This window comes from Chiloscyllium plagiosum, unplaced genomic scaffold (genome assembly GCF_037043375.1).
Source record: "Chiloscyllium plagiosum isolate Xiang-an unplaced genomic scaffold, Cpla_swu_hap1 HiC_scaffold_3, whole genome shotgun sequence".
Lineage (NCBI taxonomy): Eukaryota > Metazoa > Chordata > Chondrichthyes > Orectolobiformes > Hemiscylliidae > Chiloscyllium > Chiloscyllium plagiosum.
Genome location: NW_028270141.1, coordinates 62,969,378 through 62,991,842, shown reverse-complemented (window position 1 = coordinate 62,991,842; position 22,465 = coordinate 62,969,378). Strand labels below are relative to the sequence as shown.

At 40.4% G+C, this 22,465-nt stretch overlaps 1 protein-coding gene across 1 annotated transcript in view; it reads left to right on the top strand.

Annotated features, from left to right (window-relative positions):
- The window catches only part of gckr (glucokinase (hexokinase 4) regulator), a 119,031-nt gene that overhangs the window by 44,922 nt on the left and 51,644 nt on the right, over positions 1–22,465 (top strand). The window contains 3 exon segments of the mRNA XM_087976631.1: positions 9,916–10,071; positions 18,845–18,913; positions 19,980–20,048. Coding sequence (XP_087832757.1) covers positions 9,916–10,071; positions 18,845–18,913; positions 19,980–20,048 — 294 coding nt within the window.

Here is a 22,465-nt window from a genome sequence, read left to right as displayed (position 1 = left end):
AGGGCAGCAGATAAATTGGGAACATCACCACTTTCAACTTCCCTTCCAAGTCACTCACCATGCTGATTGGAAATATAATTACCATTCCTTCACTGTTGCTGGGTCAAAATCCTGGAATTGCCTCCATAATGGCATTATGGGTCAACCCACAACAGGTGGACTCCAACAGTTCAAGGAGGCAGCTTACCACTACCTTCTCAAGGGTAACTAGAGATGGATAATAAATGCTGGCCAGCCAGTGATGCTCACATCCTATGAAATGAATAAATAAAAACAACCTTTGGGAGGAGTGTATTGCCAAGGTGAGGCAGAAATTGGGCTTTTGGGAGCACTGTTCCTTCTGCATTTATGGGTAAAAACATGATTAGCAAGTGTGAGGCACTCTCTTTGTTGTTATATGTGGCACAGGTCTGGCCCATTCCCAGAACCTGCACCGTTGCAGTTATTCAAACCATTTTCCACTACATCTGGAGGTAGAACTTGGATCGTGTCCACAGGGAAACCATGTATAGATCTCGGATGGGGGTGGGGAAGAATTTATCCAATGCTGCCCTCCTCCTGTTGATCACTTTGTACTGAGGTTCTACCATCCCCAGTTTTGCGAAGGATGAGTCAGGCTTTATTGCTGCGGATCACTCCAAGTAGTTGGACCTTTCTGTATTACCTATCCTTCATGCAGAAATTTGCAAAGTAAAACCGCAAGACTTTGACCGCAAGACTATCAGGAAGTGGTCAGCGTCCTCTAGACCCTGTGGGAAAAAAAGATGATGAATCCTGTCAGGTTGTTCCTTGAGCAGATTGTCACACATCTCCTTCTGGAATATGCCTTTGGAAAGGAAGTCTGGAAATAAATGCAACGGATTTGTTCTTGATTTGTCCCAAGCAACTCTATGACGCAGAATTCTGCACTCTACAGTCTGTTCCCCAGGACGCACACTGAGACAAATATCAACTGCTTCTGGAGAACCATCCACTCCATATAAGGCACTCTTTGGTCTGCCCAAAACTTGTTGCTCTTCTAGAGCAAGGAGTTGGCCTTAACTCAGTTTAGCAGACTGGCACATTCCAAGCTCCTGGACTATGTGGGGGGTGGGGGGACGCACTAATGCTTGGGACAATTTCAATGGACAAAGACCACCATTTATGATCTTTCTGCCAATGTGTGTCTGTTCAGTTATCGGACCCTCTCAGTGCTTCAGAAGCATGTACATACAGTCTTATAGAAGTAAGAAATGCCTTTGGTATTTTTGTTCTACATATGCAAAGCCTGTATAGAATTGAACTGTTCTAGTGACTATGGCTTTATAGAAAGACTTTTATGAATAAAGTATATTTTTTAAAATAAAAGAAGTCACTGACAACCCTTTGATTTCCATATAAATCTGTGCACATGCTGTGTCAACTTTCAGTTTTAGTGGACTAATGAAAAGGAATGCTTCCAGTTTCACTGCAATGTCAGTTTTACTGTCATCAGTGAAGCAACATCCAGGCCATTACATTTGCAGATTTGTTAAAGCCAACAATTTGACCTCGTCGAAAAGATACCTGATTTTTTTAGTGTAAGTCTCTGTGATAATTAAGGGTTCATTGTTTTCTGAAGCCCGCACCACCCATTCTCCTGGGTGAAGGGCCCCAATTAGTTACTGAGCTCATTATCACCAACTCTTCACCTGTTTGATATTGCACAGTGCTGCCGAAACCTACATTTCCATTACACCCATTTCTCTGATGTTGAGTATACCACATTTTCTTTGCTACTAACAGTTCTGATGAAGAGTCATTGGATCCAAGACATTAACTTTGATTTTCCCACAGATGCTGCCAGACCTGCTGAGTTTCTCCAGCAGTTCCTGTTTTTGTTCAGATCTCCAGCATCCACAGTTCTTTCTTTTACCACTATGTTGAATACTGAATTTGTAGAAAGTCATTGAATCCCTAGTTAAAAATTGTTTTTCTGAACTGATCAAATGGATCAAAGCAGCTTTGACTATTTCTAGAAGTTGGAAAATAAAGTACCCATAGCAACGGTGTCAGCATTCATGAGAAATACATTTTTTTTCTGACTGCAGTTGTTTTACTGCAATTGTCACAGTAGGTGCTACTGATGCTGTTCAATAATCAAGGTCAGACTGCAGTGCGAATAACAAGAAAGGTTAACACTGCCTGTCACCCGAATTGTTCAATGAGGCAACTCAATGCAGTTTCTGTCAATTTCAGGAAATAGGGATGTAGGATCACGTGTTCATCATTCCACACTGATTGGTTTCTATTCCAAATCGTTCAGTTTGTGTCTGGAGTCTGTTTTATCATGTGGTTTAGTGTCAAACTATGAGTTGGGAGTTCAAGATAGACTTGTTAAGGGGAAGGAAAAATCAAAACTGTCTTCAGAATTAGACTTTGAGTAGTACTATTTATTTTATGTTAATACTGAACATTGGCATATTTATGTTTGCAATTAAAATCAGGCTGATTTATAGTTACATTACATAAGGACTTATCTATCCTCTTTACGTTTTCACAAGCTAGTCTCTCATTCTAAAGAGCACACATCTGGTGTGGTACTGCAAAAGTCTGCCCATACTGTGCTATATATGCTCAATAATGTGCAGCTTCATAACAACATTGCAAGGTTGCCCCAGGGTCCTATGCTCCAAGTCACTTACACAAAGTATTTTTCCATACTCCTTGATGGTGACAACAGGTTTTCCATCATGTTTGCCAATCAATTAAACATTTTGGTGAGCATACCTTCAGCCCTTTCTTGCATGCTGCTCAGCTGAAGTCCCCACCACAGTCCTCTCCCACAGCCAGCACATAGGCCATCTGTTTTCCTGGACCTTGCTGCAGTTTACTCATACCCTTGACCCACCAAAGCAGATCTATACCAACATCTAAGGCAGCTCCAATTTCTAAGCTACTTGCTGCTAGTCTCAGACCCGTTGAAATTGTTTCTGACTCAGGGCTGTGCTTTTCTATTGGGCCTCCATACCTGGGCACTATTCATTGACCAGGTGGCAAGTCTTGCATCTCTGAAATTTGAAGTGCATGAGATTGAGGAGGGTAGCAGGTGATACCTGTGTTATTGGAAAGCAAAAGGTGTTGGTTATATCAACAAAAGTTTCATATCAGGTTATGTGATGATATTGAAGTGGATTTAGAGGTTATACCTAAGGCATAGGTATACTGCTCCAGGTTCATGGAGATGGAGAGTGCTTTGAGAGATTGAAGTAGATGGCTTTTCTGATAACAAAGTTAAATGTTCAAAGCTCAGCACAAGGCTAATTATGAAGGCAGAACAGCAAACAATCTAGCTTAACTTCAAAATGGCCAACGTGGGATTGATAGAATCTGTGGAATCTAGTAATATTATTGTGTGAGATGCAAGAGAAATCAATCAAATGCAGCTTGCAACTTCCTCCTGTGCTCCAGGCCCAGGTTCATGCGAGCCTAGTATCAATTAAAGCTAGCCTACAATTTCAAGTGAGGGCCTGAAACTGGGTTTTAACAGCTGCTGGAAGTGAACAGGCAGAAACCCAAGCAATGCAGCAGCAGACCAGGGCAAGGCTCAGATGTATTGCTGGCGTTAGCTCAGGAAGCACAAAAAAGGAGAGAGTTCATCTTCCTGTAGTAAAGGAGGAGGCCTTCCAGGGATACAATGTGAAGACATTGGGAGCAGGGAGCTAAGTCATAGGAATCTGGCCCTGAGGACTTGGATATAAAGCCAGACAAAATTCATTGATCTTATACATGTATTCAAGGTCAGTACTTACATCTCTGAACAACCAGGCTACTAATCTCACTCGTTGCACACATACATCAACAATCTCCAGCAATCAGGATTTGTGTCTAAAACTCAAATGTTCCACCTTACATTCACACACTTACCACAACTGCAAGTCTCATAGCCATATCTAGAAGCTTTCAAACACTGCCAGCTATTCTATTTGAGCAGGCACATCTTGAAAACATTTTGCACTTTTCCATCTCTCTTACAGGAGAATATGATAAATTACAGAAGAAAACTAGTAGAGTCACGGAGTCATACAGCACGGAGACAGACCTTTCGGTCCAACTCGTCCACACCGACCTGGTTTCTCAAACTAAACTAGTCCTATTTGCCTACATTCGACCCATATCCTGCTAAATGTTTCCTTTTCATGTATCTGTCTAAATGTCTTTTAAATGTTGCAACTGAACCTAGATCTACCACTTCCTCTGACAGTTCATTCCATTTGAGCACCACCATCTACAGGTGAAAGATGCCCCTCATGTCCTTTTTAAATTTTTCCCCTCATTTTAAATCTGTGCCCTCTGGTTTTGAACTGCCCTACTCTAGGGGAAAGAACTTTGCGATTCACCATATCTATGCCCCTCATGATTTTATAAATGTCGATAATTTCACTCCTCGGCCTCCTATAATCCAGGAAAAATTCCCAGCCTATCCAGCCTCTCCTCATAACTCTAACCTTCCAATGCAGGTAACAACCTTGTAATTTTTTCTGTATTCTTGCCAATTCAATAACATCCTTCCCATAGCAGAGTGACCAGAAGTACTCCAAAAGTGGTCTCACCAGTGTTGTGTATATCCGCAACATGATGTTCTAACACTTCTACCCAATGCTTTGACCAATGGAGGCAAATGTCCAAATGCCGTCCTCACCACCCTGCCTACCTGTGATGCCATTTTCAAGGAACTGTGTACTTGAACCCTTCGATCTTTCTGTTGAACAATGTTCGCCAGTGCCCTACCATCAACTATGTAAGTCCTGCCCTGGTTTGTCTGGCTAGGCATTTCTGCATGCGTCAACTCTCTTGAATGTTTGGCATTAGTGATATTTTGTGCCACTGAGGCTATGGCATTGTATGTTACTAAAGCCATCCAGAATGTCAGTGTACTTGTGCCTTAGACATTGTCTGGAATGACCTCGTATTACCTTCAATATCATCACATAATCTGGTATGAAGTGCAAGCTGGTGTTGGTGTAACCAACACCTTTGTTTTCCACCAACACATGCATGACCTACCACTTCCCTGAAAAAAAATCATACGCTTAGAATTTTAGAGATGCAAAACATGCCACCTGCCCAGTGGGTGATGCCCACAAAAGAAGTAAGAGCACTGCCTTGGGAAAGCTCCAATTTCACTTGGTCTGACATAGGCAACAAGTAGATCAGATACTGGAACTGTCTGAGATGTTGGTACAGATCTACATTAGTGGGTCATGAGTATGAATGAGCTACAGCAAAGTCAAGGAAAAATACAAGCTGGGTGTGGGAAACGATTCTGATGGGTCAATTGAGCAACATACAGGAAAGGTGAATGTGAGATCGCACTACTGGAGGTCAGATGTTGACATAAAATCATGCTACATCAGTACTGGTTAACACCATTGTTACCTGGGAGAGAAATTCCATGCTGAAACATTATTGGTGTTCATCACTAATATCATATAGCATACTTTCACCCTATATGTTGAAGTACTGTTTATATGTACATGTTAGACGAAGGGAATCTTATAATGTTATAAGCAGTTCCGACTAAGTTTCTACAATTACTTTTAACAATTCAGTATCTGAGTTTCATGGTTAAAGTTAAAAACCCCAAATTAAATCTCAGTTCAAAAGTTCAAGCACCCTAATTTTAGCCAAGGTTTACATTCCAATGCCAAAATTAGAGAGCTAACTTTTATCATTAGTACTGTTATCAAGGTTAATATGATGTATTAAACTTAACGTGGAGTTAAAAATGTTGGTCTTATTTATTGTGTTAGATCATGATGTTGTGTGATTCATAAAATTCTAGGAGTATCTGTCATGATAAACCCAATGTGCCATGGACACATTATTGGCAATAGACAATTGCCGAACCAGTAGCTGCCTTTGCTCACACTTTATTGGTACCAACAGAAATGTATCAGCCACTTGTGGAGAGCTACAAGCAACAGGACAGAGGTACCCAGAATGGAAGCCAAAGAAATAATGGACAGAGAACGATTTTTTTATCATGATCATCATCCTCCAAATTATTCATTCACAGCTGAATTACTGCTGAAATGCTGCAGATACAATGCAGAGCAGGAACCTCATTTCTACAAAATTCGAGAGCCTAAAGTGTCTACTGCACACCTCCCTGATGGCTTTGTGTCATTAATTTGACACATGACGCACCTCCACTTTCCACAGTCACTTTTCTGAGGGGAGCCACCCAATGCAATTCAGTCCACTGGATGCCAACTGCCATTGGAAGCTTGGTCTTTGTGTGACTATCATAGCTGTAATTATATAATTATCTCCTCAATTGAACTATATGGGGAAACATAAACATTAAACTAATTATGTGCTCACATGGAATTAGTAGAGTCAGTAATGAGATCAGTGGCTGTTTGCCTTATTTTAAAATAGCAGCATTCTTAAGTTTATTTACAAAATGAAACCCTGTGACTCAGAAGCAAGAACGATTGAACTGTTCCATCTGTTTGCAAATTATGGTGTGCTCCTATCTAATGGTATTCCCGGAACCAATTTTATTAAATTAAATCTATGAGATTCCAATCTGCTGTGTGTTATTTTTCATTTCATAATGGTGACCAGTAAACAGGACTTAATGGGAATAAATTAATTTCAGATTTCATAGCTACTTTGGTAGATTTGGTTGCTTTTGTGGTGAGAATGAGGCCAGGAACCAGCGACCCTGTTAAGAGCAGAAAGAAACCAAGCGCTAAGCATCTTGTTTTGCAAATTAGATTAGATTCCCCACAGTATGGAAACAGGCCCTTTGGCCCAACAAGTCCATACCAACCCTCCGAAGAGTAACCCACTCAGACCCCTACCCTATATTTACCCCTGACTAATGCACTTAACACTATGGGCAATTTAGCATGGCCAATTCACCAGACCCACACATCTTTGGATTGCGGGAGGAGAACCAGACCAGCCAGAGGAAACCCACACAGACACGGGGAGAATATGCAAACTCCACACAGACAGTTGCCCAAGATGGGAATTGAACCCGGGTCCCTGGCGCTGTGAGGTAACAATAGACAATAGACAATAGGTGCAGGAGTAGGCCATTCTGCCCTTCGAGCCTGCACCACCATTCAATATGATCATGGCTAGTCATCCTTAATCAGTATCCTGTTCCTGCCTTATCTCCATAACCCTTGATTCCACTATCCTTGAGAGTTCGATCCAACTCTTTCTTAAATGAATCCAGAGACTGGACCTCCACTGCCCTCTGGGGCAGAGCATTCCACACAGCCACCACTCTCTGGGTGAAGAGGTTTCTCCTCATCTCTGTCCTAAATGGTCTACTGCGTATTTTTAAGCTGTGTCCTCTGGTTTGGCACTCACCCATCAGCGGAAACATGTTTCCTGCCTCCAGAGTGTCCAATCCTTTAATAATCTTATATGTCTCAATCAGATCCCCTCTCAGTCTTCTACACTCAAGGGTATACAAGCCCAGTCGCTCTAATCTTTCAGCACAAGGTAGTCCCACCATTCCAGGAATTGACCTCATGAACCTACGCTGCACTCCCTCAATAGCCAGAATGTCTTTCCTCAAATTTGGAGACCAGAACTGCACACACTACTCCAAGTGTGGTCTCACTGGGGCCCTGTACAGCTGCAGAAGAACCTCTTTGCTTCTATACTCAATCCCTCTTGTTATGAAGGCCAGCATGCTATTCCTGAAGAAGGGCTTATGCCCGAAACGTCGATTCTCCTGTTCCTTGGATGCTGCCTGACCTGCTGCACTTTTCCAGCAACACATTTTCAGCCCAGCATGCTATTAGCCTTCTTCACTACCTGCTGTACCTGCATGCTTACCTTCATTGGCTGGTGTACAAGAACACCCAGATCTCTTTGTACTGCCCCTTTACCTAAACTGATTCCATTTAGGTAATAATCTGCCTTCCTGTTCTTGCCACCAAAGTGGATAACCATGCATTTATCCACATTAAACTGTATCTGCCATGCATCTGCCCACTCACCTAACCTGTCCAGGTCACCTTGTAATCTCCTAATATCCTCCTCACATTTCACCCTGCCACCCAGCTTAGTATCATCAGCAAATTTGCTAATGTTATTGCTACAATAGTTTAACATATATTGTGAAAAGCTGGGGTCCCAGCACCGATTCCTGCGGTACTCCACTGGTCACTGCCTGCCATTCCGAAATGGAGCCATTTATCACTACTCTTTGTTTCTTATCAGCCAACCAACTTTCAATCCAAGTTAGTACCTTGCCCCCAATACCATGCATCCAAATTTGCTCACTAACCTCCTGTGTGGGACTTTATCAAAAGCTTTCTGAAAGTCCAGGTACACTACATCTACTGGATCTCCCTCGTCCATCTTCAGAGTTACATCCTCATAAAATTCCAGAAGATTAGTCAAGCATGATTTCCCCTTCATAAATCCATGCTGACTCTGACCTATCCTGTTACTACTATCCAGATATGCCGTAATTTCATCCTTTATAATAGACTCCAGCATCTTTCCCACCACTGAGGTCAGACTAACTGGTCTATAATTTCCTGTTTTCTCTCTCCCACCTTTCTTAAAAAGTGGTACAACATTATCCACCCTCCAATCCGCAGGAACTGATCCCGAATCTATCGAACTCTGGAAAATAATCACCAACGCATCCACGATGTCTCGAGCCACCTCCTTCAGTACCCTGGGATGTAGACCATCAGGCCCCGGGGACTTATCAACCTTCAGACCTAACAATCTCTCCAACACCAATTCCTGGCAAATATAAATTCCCTTAAGTTCAGGTCCTTCAGCCACTGCTACCTCAGGGAGATTGCTTGTGTCTTCCCCAGTGAACACAGATCTGAAGTACCAATTCAATTCTTCTGCCATTTCTTTGTTCCCTGTAATATATTCCCCTGTTTCTGTCTTCAAGGGCCCAATTTTAGTCTTAACCATTTTTTTGTCTTTCACATACTTAAAAAAGCTTTTACTATCCTCCTTTATATTTTTGGCCAGTTTACCTTTGTAACTCATTTTTTCTCTGCGTATTTCCTTCTTAGTAATCCTCTGTTCTTCTGTAAAAGCTTCCCAGTCCTCCGTTTTCCCACTTATCTTTGCTCTGTTATACTTTTTCTCTTTTAACTTTATATGTTTCTTAACTTCCCTTGTCAGCCACGGCCACCCATGCCTCCTCCTAGGATCTTTCTTCCTTTTTGGAATGAACTGATCCTGCATCTTCTGCATTATACACAGAAATATCCGCCCTGTTCCTCCACTGTCATCCCCGCTAAGGTATTGCACCATTGAACTTTGGCCAGCTCCTCCCTCATAGCTCCATAGTTCCCTTTATACAACAGAAATATTGTCACTTCCGATTGTACCCTCTCCCTCTCAAATTGCAGATTGAAGCTTGTTGTATTATGGTCACTATGTCCCCATGGCTCTTTCACTTCGAGGTCCCTGATCAATTCTGGTTCGTTGCACAATACCAGATCCAGAAATGCCTTCTCCCTGGTAGGCTCCAGCACCAGCTGCTCTAAGAATCCATCTCGGAGGCACTCCACAAAGTCTCTTTCTTGAGGTCCAATACCATCCTGTATTCTCCCAGTCTACCTGCATGTTGAAATCCCCCATAACAACTGTAGTAACATCTTTGCGACAGGCCAATTTCAGCTCCTGATTCAACTTACATCTGACATCCAGACTACTGTTTGGGGGCCTGTAGATAACTCCCAAGTGTTAACCGCTGAGCCACAGTGCTGCCCAATGTTTTGTTCATTTTTAATTGTTGGCAAAATGATGTTTAAACTGCCTTAGTTTTAAATTTGATCAGCTGTATGACTACTTGCGTTTTTGCATTGATCATAAATTATCACATATTTTCTTTCTCATGAAGAAGCTGGTGTATTATGTAACTTGCTTGATTTCTTTTCATTGCAGCTTGCTGGATATGAGGCTGAACTCCCCATCATAGAGAAATCCAACCCCATAACAGAAAATATAGACAGACCAGATTCTGTTCAAATTGTTCCGCTTTTAAAGGAATAAGATGGAGAAATATTTCAGAAGGAAGACAATATAGCCACCAACAATAAGGTACTCTGGTGCATAATGTATCGCTGAACTAGTGTTCATTAAGAAGACAATTGAAGACTACTAAGATCAGGAGGAAACATAAGGTTGCAGTGAATGGAAGGTCCAAAGGAGCATGAACGTTTTCTCTGTGCTTCCACAGCATCCTAACAGTTAAAGCCAGACCTTCCCTGGTGGGAGGACACGGTAGTTCAGTGGTTAGCTACCTCACAGTACCAGGGACCCAGGTTCAATTCCAGCCTCAGGTGACTGTCTGTGTGGAGTTTGCACATTCTCTCAGTGTCTGTGTGGGTTTCTTTTGGGTGCTCCAGTTTCCTCCTACAGTCCAACAATGCATAGGTGGGTGAATCGGCCATGCTAAATTGCCTATAGTGTTCAGGAATGTGTAGGTTAAGTGCATTTGTCAAGGGAAATGTAAAGTAATAGGGTAGGGGAATGGGTCTGGGTGGGTTACTATTTAGAGGGTTGGTGTGGACTTGTTGGGCCAAATGCCCAGTTTCCACACTGTAAGATTTCTATGATTCCTCTACACCTCAAATTATCACCTTACATCTGTTTAATTGTGCTGCCCATTCTTTTTGCTGAAAACTTGTGAAATCATCTGCACACTTTTCTTCCACCCCACCTCTATCTCCCTGCTAGAAAAGTGCATATCAGCAGTCAATCAGAGGTGACAAATCAATGATTTGAATGAGAATGTTCAAGGCATGATTAGTAGGTTTGCAGATGACACTAAAATAGACAGTATTCCAGCAGTGAAGAAGGTTATCAGAAATTGCAGCAGGACCTTAATAATCTGGGGGAAGTGACTGAGGAATGGCAAATAGAGTTTAATATAGATTAATGTGAGGACTTGCTTTTTGGAAACTCAAATCAAGATAGGGGTTTCATGTTGAATAATAGGGCCTTAAGGCGTGTAGTGGAAGAGGGGGACCTTGGAGTTCAGGTGCACAGTACTCTGGAAGTGGAGCTACAGGTAGCCAGGACAGTGAAGAATGCTTTTGGCACACTGGCCTTCATCAGTCGTGACACTAACTATCAAAGTTGAGAAGTTATGTTGCAGTTGTATAAGACATTTGTAAGGCCACAGTTGGAGTATTGCTCAGTTTTGGTCACCTTGCTATAGGAAGGATATTATTAAACTGGAAAGAGTGCAGAATAAATTTACAAGGATATTGCCAGGATTCAATGTTCTGAGTTATAGGGAGAGGTTGGTCAAGCTAGATCTTTTTCTATAGACCATAAGCAACTGAGGGATGTTATGGACGAGACCAGATAACTCAAAACTTTCTTAAGCAGACAACCCTGACCATAAATTTGAAATTTATTTCAGTAAGTGGACAGTGATCATTACCCAGAGTATGTTAGCTAGGTTGACTAGCAGGTTTTAAAACAGACAAAATTTAATCATAAAATTACACATGAAACACAAAGAACAGAATAAAAAACCCCTACAGAACTCAATCTATCCAAACTAGACTTAATTATGCTCTTCTCAATATACACAACAGTCCCAGTTGGCAACCCCTCCCCCCTCCTAAAAACACAGTAAAAATGGAACAAATGCTTACAAGTTGAAGTTAGAAGTGCAGAAGGAGAGAGAGAGTTTAGCAGCCTATTTCCGCACAGCAGAACTAACTAGACTGAACTGCTCAGCTAGAGAGCAGACCACTCCCCTTTCATTATAGAGGTCACTTCTAAAACATAACCACTTTGGCCTGAAGGTACATATGTTTACACATAAACAAAAGATCTCTCAACATCCTTTTTCAGCTCTGTACCAAACTAATCACCTCACCGGGAGGGTTTTATGATCCCTCTGGAAAAAACCGAGGAGACAATATCCTTGAGAAAAGGAACAGCTTTTAGAAAAAAGGACCAGTTTTGTGACACCTCTCCCCTTATAAAAATGAACCGTCAATATCAAAAGATGGCTTCATTTTTTAAATCCTTCAAAAACAATCTGGTTAGTAGTCTAAAACACACTTATACACTATACTAACTATACACATGCAAACATGCACAACGACATGCAAATCCAGGCCATGGCACACCTGCCACCGAAAGCCTCCGTATCTCGTTCGAGACTTGATAACACATCGGCAATCACGTTTTCATGACCTGTCACATGCACAATTGTTAAATTGAATGGCTGCAACAACAAGCTCCATCTAAACAGTCTGGCATTTTTGTCCTTACATTTCTCCACAAATGTCAATGGGTTATGATCAGTGTATATGATTGTCTTAGATGCATTGCTGGTAATATAAACACTGAAATGTTGTAATGCCAACATCAAGATCAAAGTCACTTTATCCACCATTAAATATTTCTGTTGATGAATGATCAACTTCCTGGAAAAAAGTACTCTTTGGGCCTTTCTATCCCCTCGTAATCCTCCTGCAGAAGTACCTCACCGACACCCACATCACTGGTGTTGATAGCCACCTTGAAAGGCTTCGTGTAATCCAGGATGGCTAATACTGGGTCAGTGGTTAACACAGCTTTTAGGCTGTTAAGTGCCTTTTGACAGTCCGCTGTCCACTGAAACGTTTTTCTCTTTTTTAACAATTTGGTGAGTAGAGCAACCAGGCTGCTAAAGTTCAGCACAAACATTCGGTAAAATCCTCTCAACCGCAGGAACTGTAGTACTGCTATTTTCATCGACAGTGTGGCAAATTCCCCAATTACTTTTGTTTTCACATCTTGTGGGGCCATTTGTCAACATCCAATAACATGGTCCAGGAAGGTGACTTGGGCTTTGGCAAATACACTTTTAGCTAGGTTTACCACCAAGCCTGCCTTCTGAAGTCAATCGAACAAGTCCAATAAATGCTGCAAATGTTCCTTCCATGACCAGGTCATCAACGTAAACAACACAATTGGGTAACCCCGCAATGACCTTATTAGTCAATCTCTGAAAAGTGGCTGGAGCGTTTTTCATACCAAATGGCATGACTTTGAACTGATATAGTCCATTTGGCATTACAAAAGCCGAAACTGCCTTTGCTGTCTCTGACAGAGGTACTTGCCAGTAGCCTCTGAGCAAGATCAACTTAGAAATATAAGTTGCTTGTCCCATTTTGTCGACACAGTCCTCCAAATTGGATATGCATCAGTCTTTGTAACTGCATTGACTTTGCGATAGTCCACACATAACCATTGGGTACCATCTGGCTTTGGTACCATGACAGTGGGTGAGCTCCAGTCACTGTAACTCACTTTGATTGTGCCATCTTGGAGCATGCGCTCTGTCTCCTTCTGAATCTGTGCCAATGTTAGAGGGTTATGCCTATAAGGATGTTGCTTAATCGGAACAGCATCTTGTAGCTCTACATCATTCACACTTAGGTTAGTACTTCCCAGTTTATTTCCACAGATCTCAAAATGTGATAGTAATAACGCTTTCAGGTCATTTCAATTTTCTTGTGGAATGTAATTCAATAGTTATCCCAATTTTTGGCAACTCCCTCATTGTCTCATTTGATTTGAGAAATGTCCAATTCAGAACCCTCTGAACTTGGTTTTTCCTTCTGTGCTGTAATCATTAGCACCTTTTCCTCTTGCATTTCTTCCCTCTCAAAATACCTTTTGAGGATATTCACATGACACACTCTATGAGATTTCTTCCTGTCTGGAGACTTTATCGAGTAGTTCATCTCACTCAATTTCCTCTCAATTTGATTCGGTCCACTAAACCTTGCTTTTAAAGGCTCACCTCTTAGTGGAAGTAACACCAATACCTTATCCCCAATTGCAAAATTGCGAATTTTTGATTTCTTATCAACTTCTTGTTTCATTGTATGCTGTGATACTTTTAAATGCTGTCTAGCCAACTCTCCAGCTCTATTTAATTGTTCTCTAAAATTTACACATAGTCCAAATAGGTGGTCTCTGAATTCTGACATTAATTCTCCTTAATCAATTTTAATGGTCCTCTTACTTCATACCCAAAAATTAATTAAGATGGACTGAATTTGGTCAATTCATTCGGTGCAACACTGATCGCAAAAAGTACAAACGGAACTCCCTTATCCCAATCATCTGGATAATCGTGACCATAAGCCCTCAACATGGTCTTTAGTGTTTGATGCCACCTCTCTAGCGCTCCCTGCGATTCAGGATGGCACATAGTAGATCCGAATTGCTTTATTCCCATGTTATCCATAGCTTCCTTGACTAATTTGGATGTGAAGTTTGATTCTTGATCTGACTGGCTCTCTATTGATAGTCCATATGTAGTAAAATATTTAAATAATTCTTCTACACCCTTTTTGCTGTGATGTTGCATAATGAGATTGCCTCTGGAAATCTAGTTCACACATCCACTATTGTTAATAAATACTTATTCCGAATTTTTGTTGGAGGTAGAGGACCTATGCCAACAATCAAGACCGCAGTGAAAGGTTCCTCAAATGCTGGAATAGATATTAAAAGTGCATGTTTTACTACTGCCTATGTTTTCTGATTAGCTGACATGTATAACACTTCTGGCAAAACTCAACTATATCCTTGTGTAGCCCAGGCCAGTAAAAATGTCTTTGTATTTTAGCCTGTGTTTTCCTCACCCCTCAATGACCTCCAAGTGGTAGCTCATGTGCCACTTGCAGCAACTCCTTTCTATACTCTACTGGCCAAAACATTTGATGAATCTCTGCCTATTTCTCATCTGCTTGCATGTGTGATGGTCTCCATTTCGTCATTAAGGTATTATTTTTTAAATAATAACTCACAAGGATGCATTCACTCTCCTTTTCTGTATATACCTTTTGATACAACTTTTTTAACTTCTCATCTTTCTGCTGTAAGTCAATAAGCATAGGAGAAAGTGAGGACTGCAGATGCTGGAGATTAGAGTCAAGACGGTGATGCTGGAAAAGCACAGCAGGAAAGGCAGCATCCAAGGATCAGGAAAATTGACATTTTGGGCAAAAGCTCTTTATCAGGCTTTCGTGATGAAGGGCTTTTGCCCAAAACATCAATTTTCCTGCTCCTCGGATGCTGCCTGATGTGCTGTGCTTTTCCAGCACCACACTCGTGACTCAATAAGCATAGCAGAGCTAAAGATACTTGCATGGTTACCTATTTGCTCCTGCTCTGTCCCACTTATCTGATCAAAAAAAGTGTCAGAAAACGCTATATCAGCTACCTTGTCGTGCCTTTTGAAATCTCCTGCTTCAACTTGTGCCTCCATGATTTTGTGATCACACAATCAGGGAAAATTCCTGAATAAACGTCCTACATTTCTTGTTATTTGCATCTCCACTGGCTTTTCACTAGAATAGACAGCATGCCTAAGGTGAATGAGTGATACATTTGCAAGGACAAATTGTATTCCTGGAGCTGAGAGTTTGTCCAGTACTCCTACCACAAATTTTCCACACTTTTCTGGACTCTTTAGCCTCACTTTACACATCTAAACACTTATTGTCTCACCATGAATTCCTGTTACCGGTACCTTTTCTGGCAATAGTCTCTCAGGAGTACATCAGAGTTACAGACTGACAGCTTATGTGCCCCATAATATTATAACCCCATATTATGTGCCCCATAATATCATAACCTCCTTACCTACCACCTGGCCTTTGGGAATAACCTTTACCTTGCATGTATTTTTTTTAGCAGATCGGGCACTTCCTCCTTAACCAACCTCTGATCATCTTGTACACACTGAGACAGTTGTCTAACTCCCTTGTGCTTTTTGTTACTAGTCCAACAAAACTCCTAGGCTTGTCTGATTTTCCTACATCTGGCTTTCTCCTAGCCCACCAACACTGTGATTTTGTGTGGCCCACTTTATTACAATGAAAACACTGGACCTTTTTAACTTCTTTGTCCTCCTCAAGGGTTTCTTTTTTACCCTGTGGTAAGTTATCCTTATGATCTTCACTGAGATCTACTTTTCCCTTTCCACATGCGGATTTCCCACGGCTTCACTTTCTATCCCTCATGAACTGAAATTGACTCTGGAAGCCAAACCGAGTTTTATGGACCAGCTCATGATCATCAGCCATTTTAGCTGCTAACCTTGCTGGTTTAACTCTCTGCTCTTCCATGTGAGTTTGCACCAATTCCTCATTAAACCTACATTCAGCCCTTATCGCCAGCCTTTTAAGCTGACTTTCCTTTTTAAGAGTCAATTTCTGAAGTTCAAATGCTCTCTCTTTTTCTCTCTGTTCGGCTCCTCTCTCTTTTTCTTTCTCTTCTGCTGCTCTCTCTTTTTCCCTCTCTTCTGCTGCTCTCTCCATTTCCCTCTCTTCTGTTTTTAATTGAACTCAAACTGTTTCATTTCTGCTGCCCCTTTCCTTATTTCTTGCCTCTAACTCAAGTTGCTTCATTTGCAATTGAATTCTTGCTATCTCTATAGATTCTGATGATTTCTCCAGCAAGTTTAAATGCTGAGCTACTGCTGTAATTATCTCTCCTTTCCTCACAGAAGCAAGCAGGTGCAATCCGAGCTGATCTGCTACTTCCTGCAGCTTGGTCTTATTCACCAGTTGCAAGACTTTCAAACTCACTGCGTCCACTTCCAGAATACTTTTGGTGACTGAAAGAGCCATTACTAGACTGTGTCTACCCAACCAAACCAACATCTGAAATAAAGACACTAGCACCTACCATTTGCTTTTTAAAATCCCACAAAGAGCTCCCAATCTGTTATGAACTAAGCCAGACCACTCAAAACATTCTTAAGCAGGCAGCCCAGACCATACCTTTGCCATTTATTTTGGTAAGTGGACAGTTAAAATTACTCAGAGTAAGTCAGCTAGGTTGACTACCAGGTTTTAAAACAGACAAAATTTATTCACAAAATTACATAATGAAACACAAAGAAGAGCATAAAGAACATAAAGAACCCCTACGGAACTCAATCTATCCAAACTAGACAAATATACACAACAGTCCCAATTAGCAAACCCTCTTCAAAAAACAGCAAAAATGGAACAAATGGTTACAGGTTGAAGTTAAAAGGGCAGAAGGAGACAGAGTTTAGTAGCCTATTTCCACACAGCTAAACTCCTAACTAGTTCTGGACTGAACTGCTCAGCTAGAGAGCTGATTCATTATACAGGCCACTTCTAAAATATGACAACTTTGGCCTGTAGCCTCATCTGTTTACATATAAACAAAATGTCTTTCAACATCCTTCTTCATCTCTGCACCAAATTAGTCACCTCAGATCCAGGAAGGTTTGATGACCCCTCTGAGAAAAAACCAAGGACACAGCATCCTTGAGAAAAAGAACAGCTTTGAGAAAAAAGGGATCAGCTTTGTGATGGTGGGATCTTATAGAAGTATATAAGATCATGAGAGGCAATGAATAGGATGAAGACACTCAGTCTTTTTCCCAAGGTTAGGGAATAAAGGACTGGACGGCATCAGTTTAAGGTTAGAGGTGAAAGAATAAAAGGGAACCTGAGGGGCAGCCTTTTTTTTCACGGACGGTGGCACGCGTATGGAATAAGTGGTTGAGGCAGGTACATTAACAACATTTAAAAGATATTTGGTCAAATACATAGATAGGAAGGATTTAGAAGGCTCTTGGCCAAGTGCAGGGAAATGGTGTTAGCGTAGGTGTATACAATAAGGTGGGGTCCATTTGGGCCATAAGACATGTCTCCGTGCTGCAGGACTTTATGACTCTATGACTCTATAACTTGCCATTATGTTAAATAAGACTTAACAATGAAGTTGTTCAGGTCATTAATGAGCTTCATCAGGTGATTGGTAAGCCTGCTCTATCTACCATCCATCCAATGGCTGACCGTACATGAAAATCAGCTCCATTATATACCATAATGTGTTCTTAAAAGCACAATGGGTATCCCCACTTTAAATTGCAACAGTCCAAGAAGATAAAAGGCTCATGTGTTACAGTGATAGTATCTCTGAGTCAGGAGGCCTGAGTTCAGTTCAACCAGCTCCACAAGTGTATCATAACATTCTGAACAGATGAATTAAAAATTCCTTCAGGAAGGCAAAAGGCTCCTTGTGGTAGAGTGTCGTGTCTTGACATTTGAACTAGGAAACCCAGGTTTAAGTCCTACCTGCATATATGGTGTATAATAGCATCTCTGAACTGTTAAATTAGAAATTTTCTTGAAGAAAGCAAAGGGCTCTTGTGGTGGAGTGGTAATATTCTTACCTGTGGACCTGGAGGTCCAGATTCAAGTTCTACTTTCTCCAATGGTGTGTGATAACATCTCTGAACAGTTTGATAGAAAAGGCAAGAGCAGTTTGAGACAGACTACAAATACCAGTTGTGTTAACAATGCATGCATTTCAAGAACGAATAAAAAGTAAACAGTAAGGACATTTAGAAATAATTTTGTGTTGTGGTGTTTAATTTATTAATGCAGTCTGTTCTGATATAATGCAATAGTTTTGTTCTTGTGTGATCTCGCTTTATAAGAAAATTAAATAATAGCAGCGCCATTTAAACTAATGGGGCTGGGATCACATTGTCGCCAATATGGGTAAGGAAAGTTCACGTTCTACAAATAACAGTCTAAATTCTTCAATCACGTTAAAGTCAATTGACTGTACAGTCAACTGACTGTACGCACAAGTAGACTTCAATAATTGATTCTAATATATTTGCAACAAAAATCTGATTTGCAAATGAGTTCCTCCAAATATTTATGGACCCATACTGAAAATAAATTTGCTCCATAACAAAAATACAAATCCATTTGTTTTAATACACTCTCCGGTTTTCCTTCTATTAATCTTATCATGCTTAAAATGATCAATTTCTCTTTTATTTTATAGACAGAGCCTATACAGTAAATCAATTTTAGCAACAATGGTTGACACTGCCAAACATGTCAAAGAACTGTTGAAGGTATGTGCCCTTTCGCAGACAAGCTTCAATTTTGACAATTGCAGAATATATTCAGGATATTGGGAAAGAGCATCCTAAAGCTTTCTTTATTAATTGAACAATTTGAGGTCATTTTTCCCATTTAATGCACTGTTGAGCTTTAAACAAAGGGAGCGTATTGTTACAATTTGTTTTGGAGATCAGTTCACCCTATTTATGGTCTGCATGTATTTGTGTCCAATAACTTTTAAAAGGAACAATAATGTGGACTGCCTCCATACTCAAATCCCCAATTTATAAAGCATACACACGTTTTACCCTTTCAAATGTACATTATATATATATATATATAGAGCTAACTCTGTATCTCACTTACGTCTCTATGAGAAACAGCAAGTACAAATTAGCTGCTTCTTGACAGGAAAAGGAGCAAATTAAATGGAGAGCCAATTTAAATACCTTTGTATTTGAGAAGACAGAAATTAGTTGACATTTCCTGAATATCAATGCTGGATCCTTGCTGATTCTTGCTGCTTGGCACTGGTAGGTGTAGAAATGTAATAAGAAGTATGAATACTTCAGCAAAATGATAAATAAATGTGCAAACATAATTTGTTTTGGTTTTAAAAGGCAAGTTATGGTATAAGCAGTTCAGGTGGAATATTATTGAACATTTATGATTTGGCTGAGTTTTTGAAAAAATCATGAAACAACATACTATTATTTATATTTTTAAAATTTGCTTTAAAAAAAGTATTTGTTTAACAAAAATATAGTCTCAATATTTGGGGAAAATGATTGTTATTTACAAGGCTAATCCTCAGCGCAGAGTGGTGCTTGAAAAGCACAGCAGGTCAGGCAGCATCCAAAGAGTAGGAAAATCAATATTTTGAGCAAAAGCCCTTCATCAGGACTCTGATTTCCAGCATCTGCAGTCCTCGCTTTTGCCTAATCCTCAGTGCAGTTTGTGACAGCTATAATTATTACGTTATTATAATTTTCCTGTACAATTTTTGTGATTTCGACCTTTGCCAACAAATGTACGATAGTATAATTTTCTATTCAAATGTCATGGTAATATTTTCAGGATTCTGAAAATAACCTCATTCTGCTAAGTGGATGTGGGACTTCAGGAAGATTAGCATTTCCGCTTGCAGTATGTATGCTTCATCTTTTCTAACCACTGTAGTTAATTTTGTTTTTGGTCATTTGTACAAATTCAGATCCCCCTCCATTTGGTTAGCTATCAACTAATGCACTGCATGACATGATTTTAACTGATTAGTTTAATATTTGTGGAATTAAGGCAATGAATCTGCAGGAACATATAAATATGCGGTACATAAAAACTATTTATAGCATACTCATCTTTCATTTTTTGCTATAGTTTTGTTTTAATAATTTAACTGCTGCAATAAAAGTGCTTTTGTTCTATTATAACGTTAATGTGATTTCCTGATATTGACATTGGTCTGCCCTTGTTTTCCCAGTTAGCTTCATTTAAAAGTATGACTAGTTGGAATGCTAATTTCTCAGCTAGCAAGGCAAACATGACAAACATGATGTTCTCATATTGCTTTAGTAATATATAAATATTAACATAATATATGAATAATGTGGCAAATAACAGAAGCAGAAGAAGAATCCATCAGGTGTAGAAATTTTGAATTACGTCTCATGAGACCAATACAATATGGAACAACTGCTTGCTGCTTTCAGCTTCTGACTGAACTGACATTGTAAACTATGTCCTTGCCTTTATCATTGTAAACATATGACACTGATTAAAAATGGGTGGAGCTGCTTTGTAACTAAATTAGGTAGAAGAAAACTGTGGGAAGCAGCCTTTATTTTTGCTGAGATACTTTGCTCAGATTTAATTCTTTAATACAAATAAAGTTGTAACTATGGAAATGTGGAACTATTATGAACCGACTTCACTTTCTAGGTTGATGTCTTTTGTCAGTATCTGGCTATAGCCTTCATATATTTTTCCCTGCTGGTTCATTTTGTCATCACATTTTCTTTTCAGTTCTATGTATAATTGATGAGACTATTGTAATGACATTTGATCCAATGCAGTCCTTTCAGTTAAACATAGAACCGAATCTGACTTTGCTTTGGATTAGGTGTCAATTTCATCAAGTTTCATGGAGAGCTTCTCTCCATGAGACCTAGCACATTTTCTCACTTTATTATCCCAAAATTACCTCATTAACCACCTAGCCATTTCTTTGGCACCCCTTATGTCTGATGCTCGCCTGCTCCTATCACTTGATGTACCCAGAAGAATGCCTGCCCAATGACTGATGAAGGAGCGACGCTCCAAAAATTAGTGTGCTTCCAAGTAAACCTGTTGGACTATAACCTGGTGTTGTGTGATTTTTAACTTTGTACACCCCAGTCCAACACCAGCATCTCCAAATCATGCCCAAGCATGTAAGTTTTCCTTGCAGCAATACATTAATGTGAGTTCTGGCATACACTGATGTACAGCCTTGAAATACAGAAGCGTCCTATAAGTAAACTGGAGGCATGCTTTCAAGATCCTGAGAGGGTGGCAAGCATTACATTCAACTGTCCCTGAATGGGTGAGTGCAACAGGTGCCCAGGAGCATGCCCTTAAATGTTGGTGTCAGGTGTCCAAGGTGGAGGTTCAGACGAGCAAGTGATGGGCTGCTGTCAGCAGGTAGTCATCTTGATCTCTATGTTGGAAATTCTCAATGTCTAGTTTCCTCATGATGAGTGGTAGGATAGGAGGTTGCATATTAATGAAGCAAGATGTGCAGTTAATGAAGCTGAGAACAAGCAATAATCCCCATCAATAAGCACCTCACTTCTGCATAGTGAGAATTTCATCTAGGCATCCAGAACTTCGTTTAAAAATGCAACTAATTGTTTTCAATGTCAAGAAGGCTTTGTTGGATAACTTAAATAATTATTGCAGATTTCCCACCATAGCTCATGTAATTCTGGGTTTTATAAGCCAATAGATGGATAAAGATCAGCAAGTCTTTTGAGTTTATCCCATTCTAATAGAGTGAAATTTCTCTAACCTCTATCTCCCTCAAAATAGCCATCAGTCTCATAGAAACTCTATAGTGCAGAAAGAGGCCATTTGACCCGTTAAGTCTGCACCAACTGTCCAAGCAGCATCTCACCCAGACCCAAACTTCTGCCCTAGTCCTGTAATTTACCATGAACAATCCACTAGCTTGCACATCCTTGGACTGTGAGGGGAATCCAGAGCACCCAGCAGAAACCCACACAGATACGGGTGAATGTACAAACACCACACAGCAGTCACCCAAAGCTGGAATCAAACTTGGGTCCCTAACGCTGCAAGGCAGCAGTGCTAACCATTGAGCTGCCATACTGTCCCTGAGTGAAGTAAAAGCACAGAAAATACAATTGACAATTCTGGGAGTTTGTTCACCAACCCGTAAAGAATCTTCAGAATCTTGGGATGACTTGGCTACATTTCAGGATCTCCGATAGATTGGCCATCTCATTAACTTGTGAAACCTTCTTTTGAATACTTGTAATTAATATCCACTCAAAATAGTTATCAAT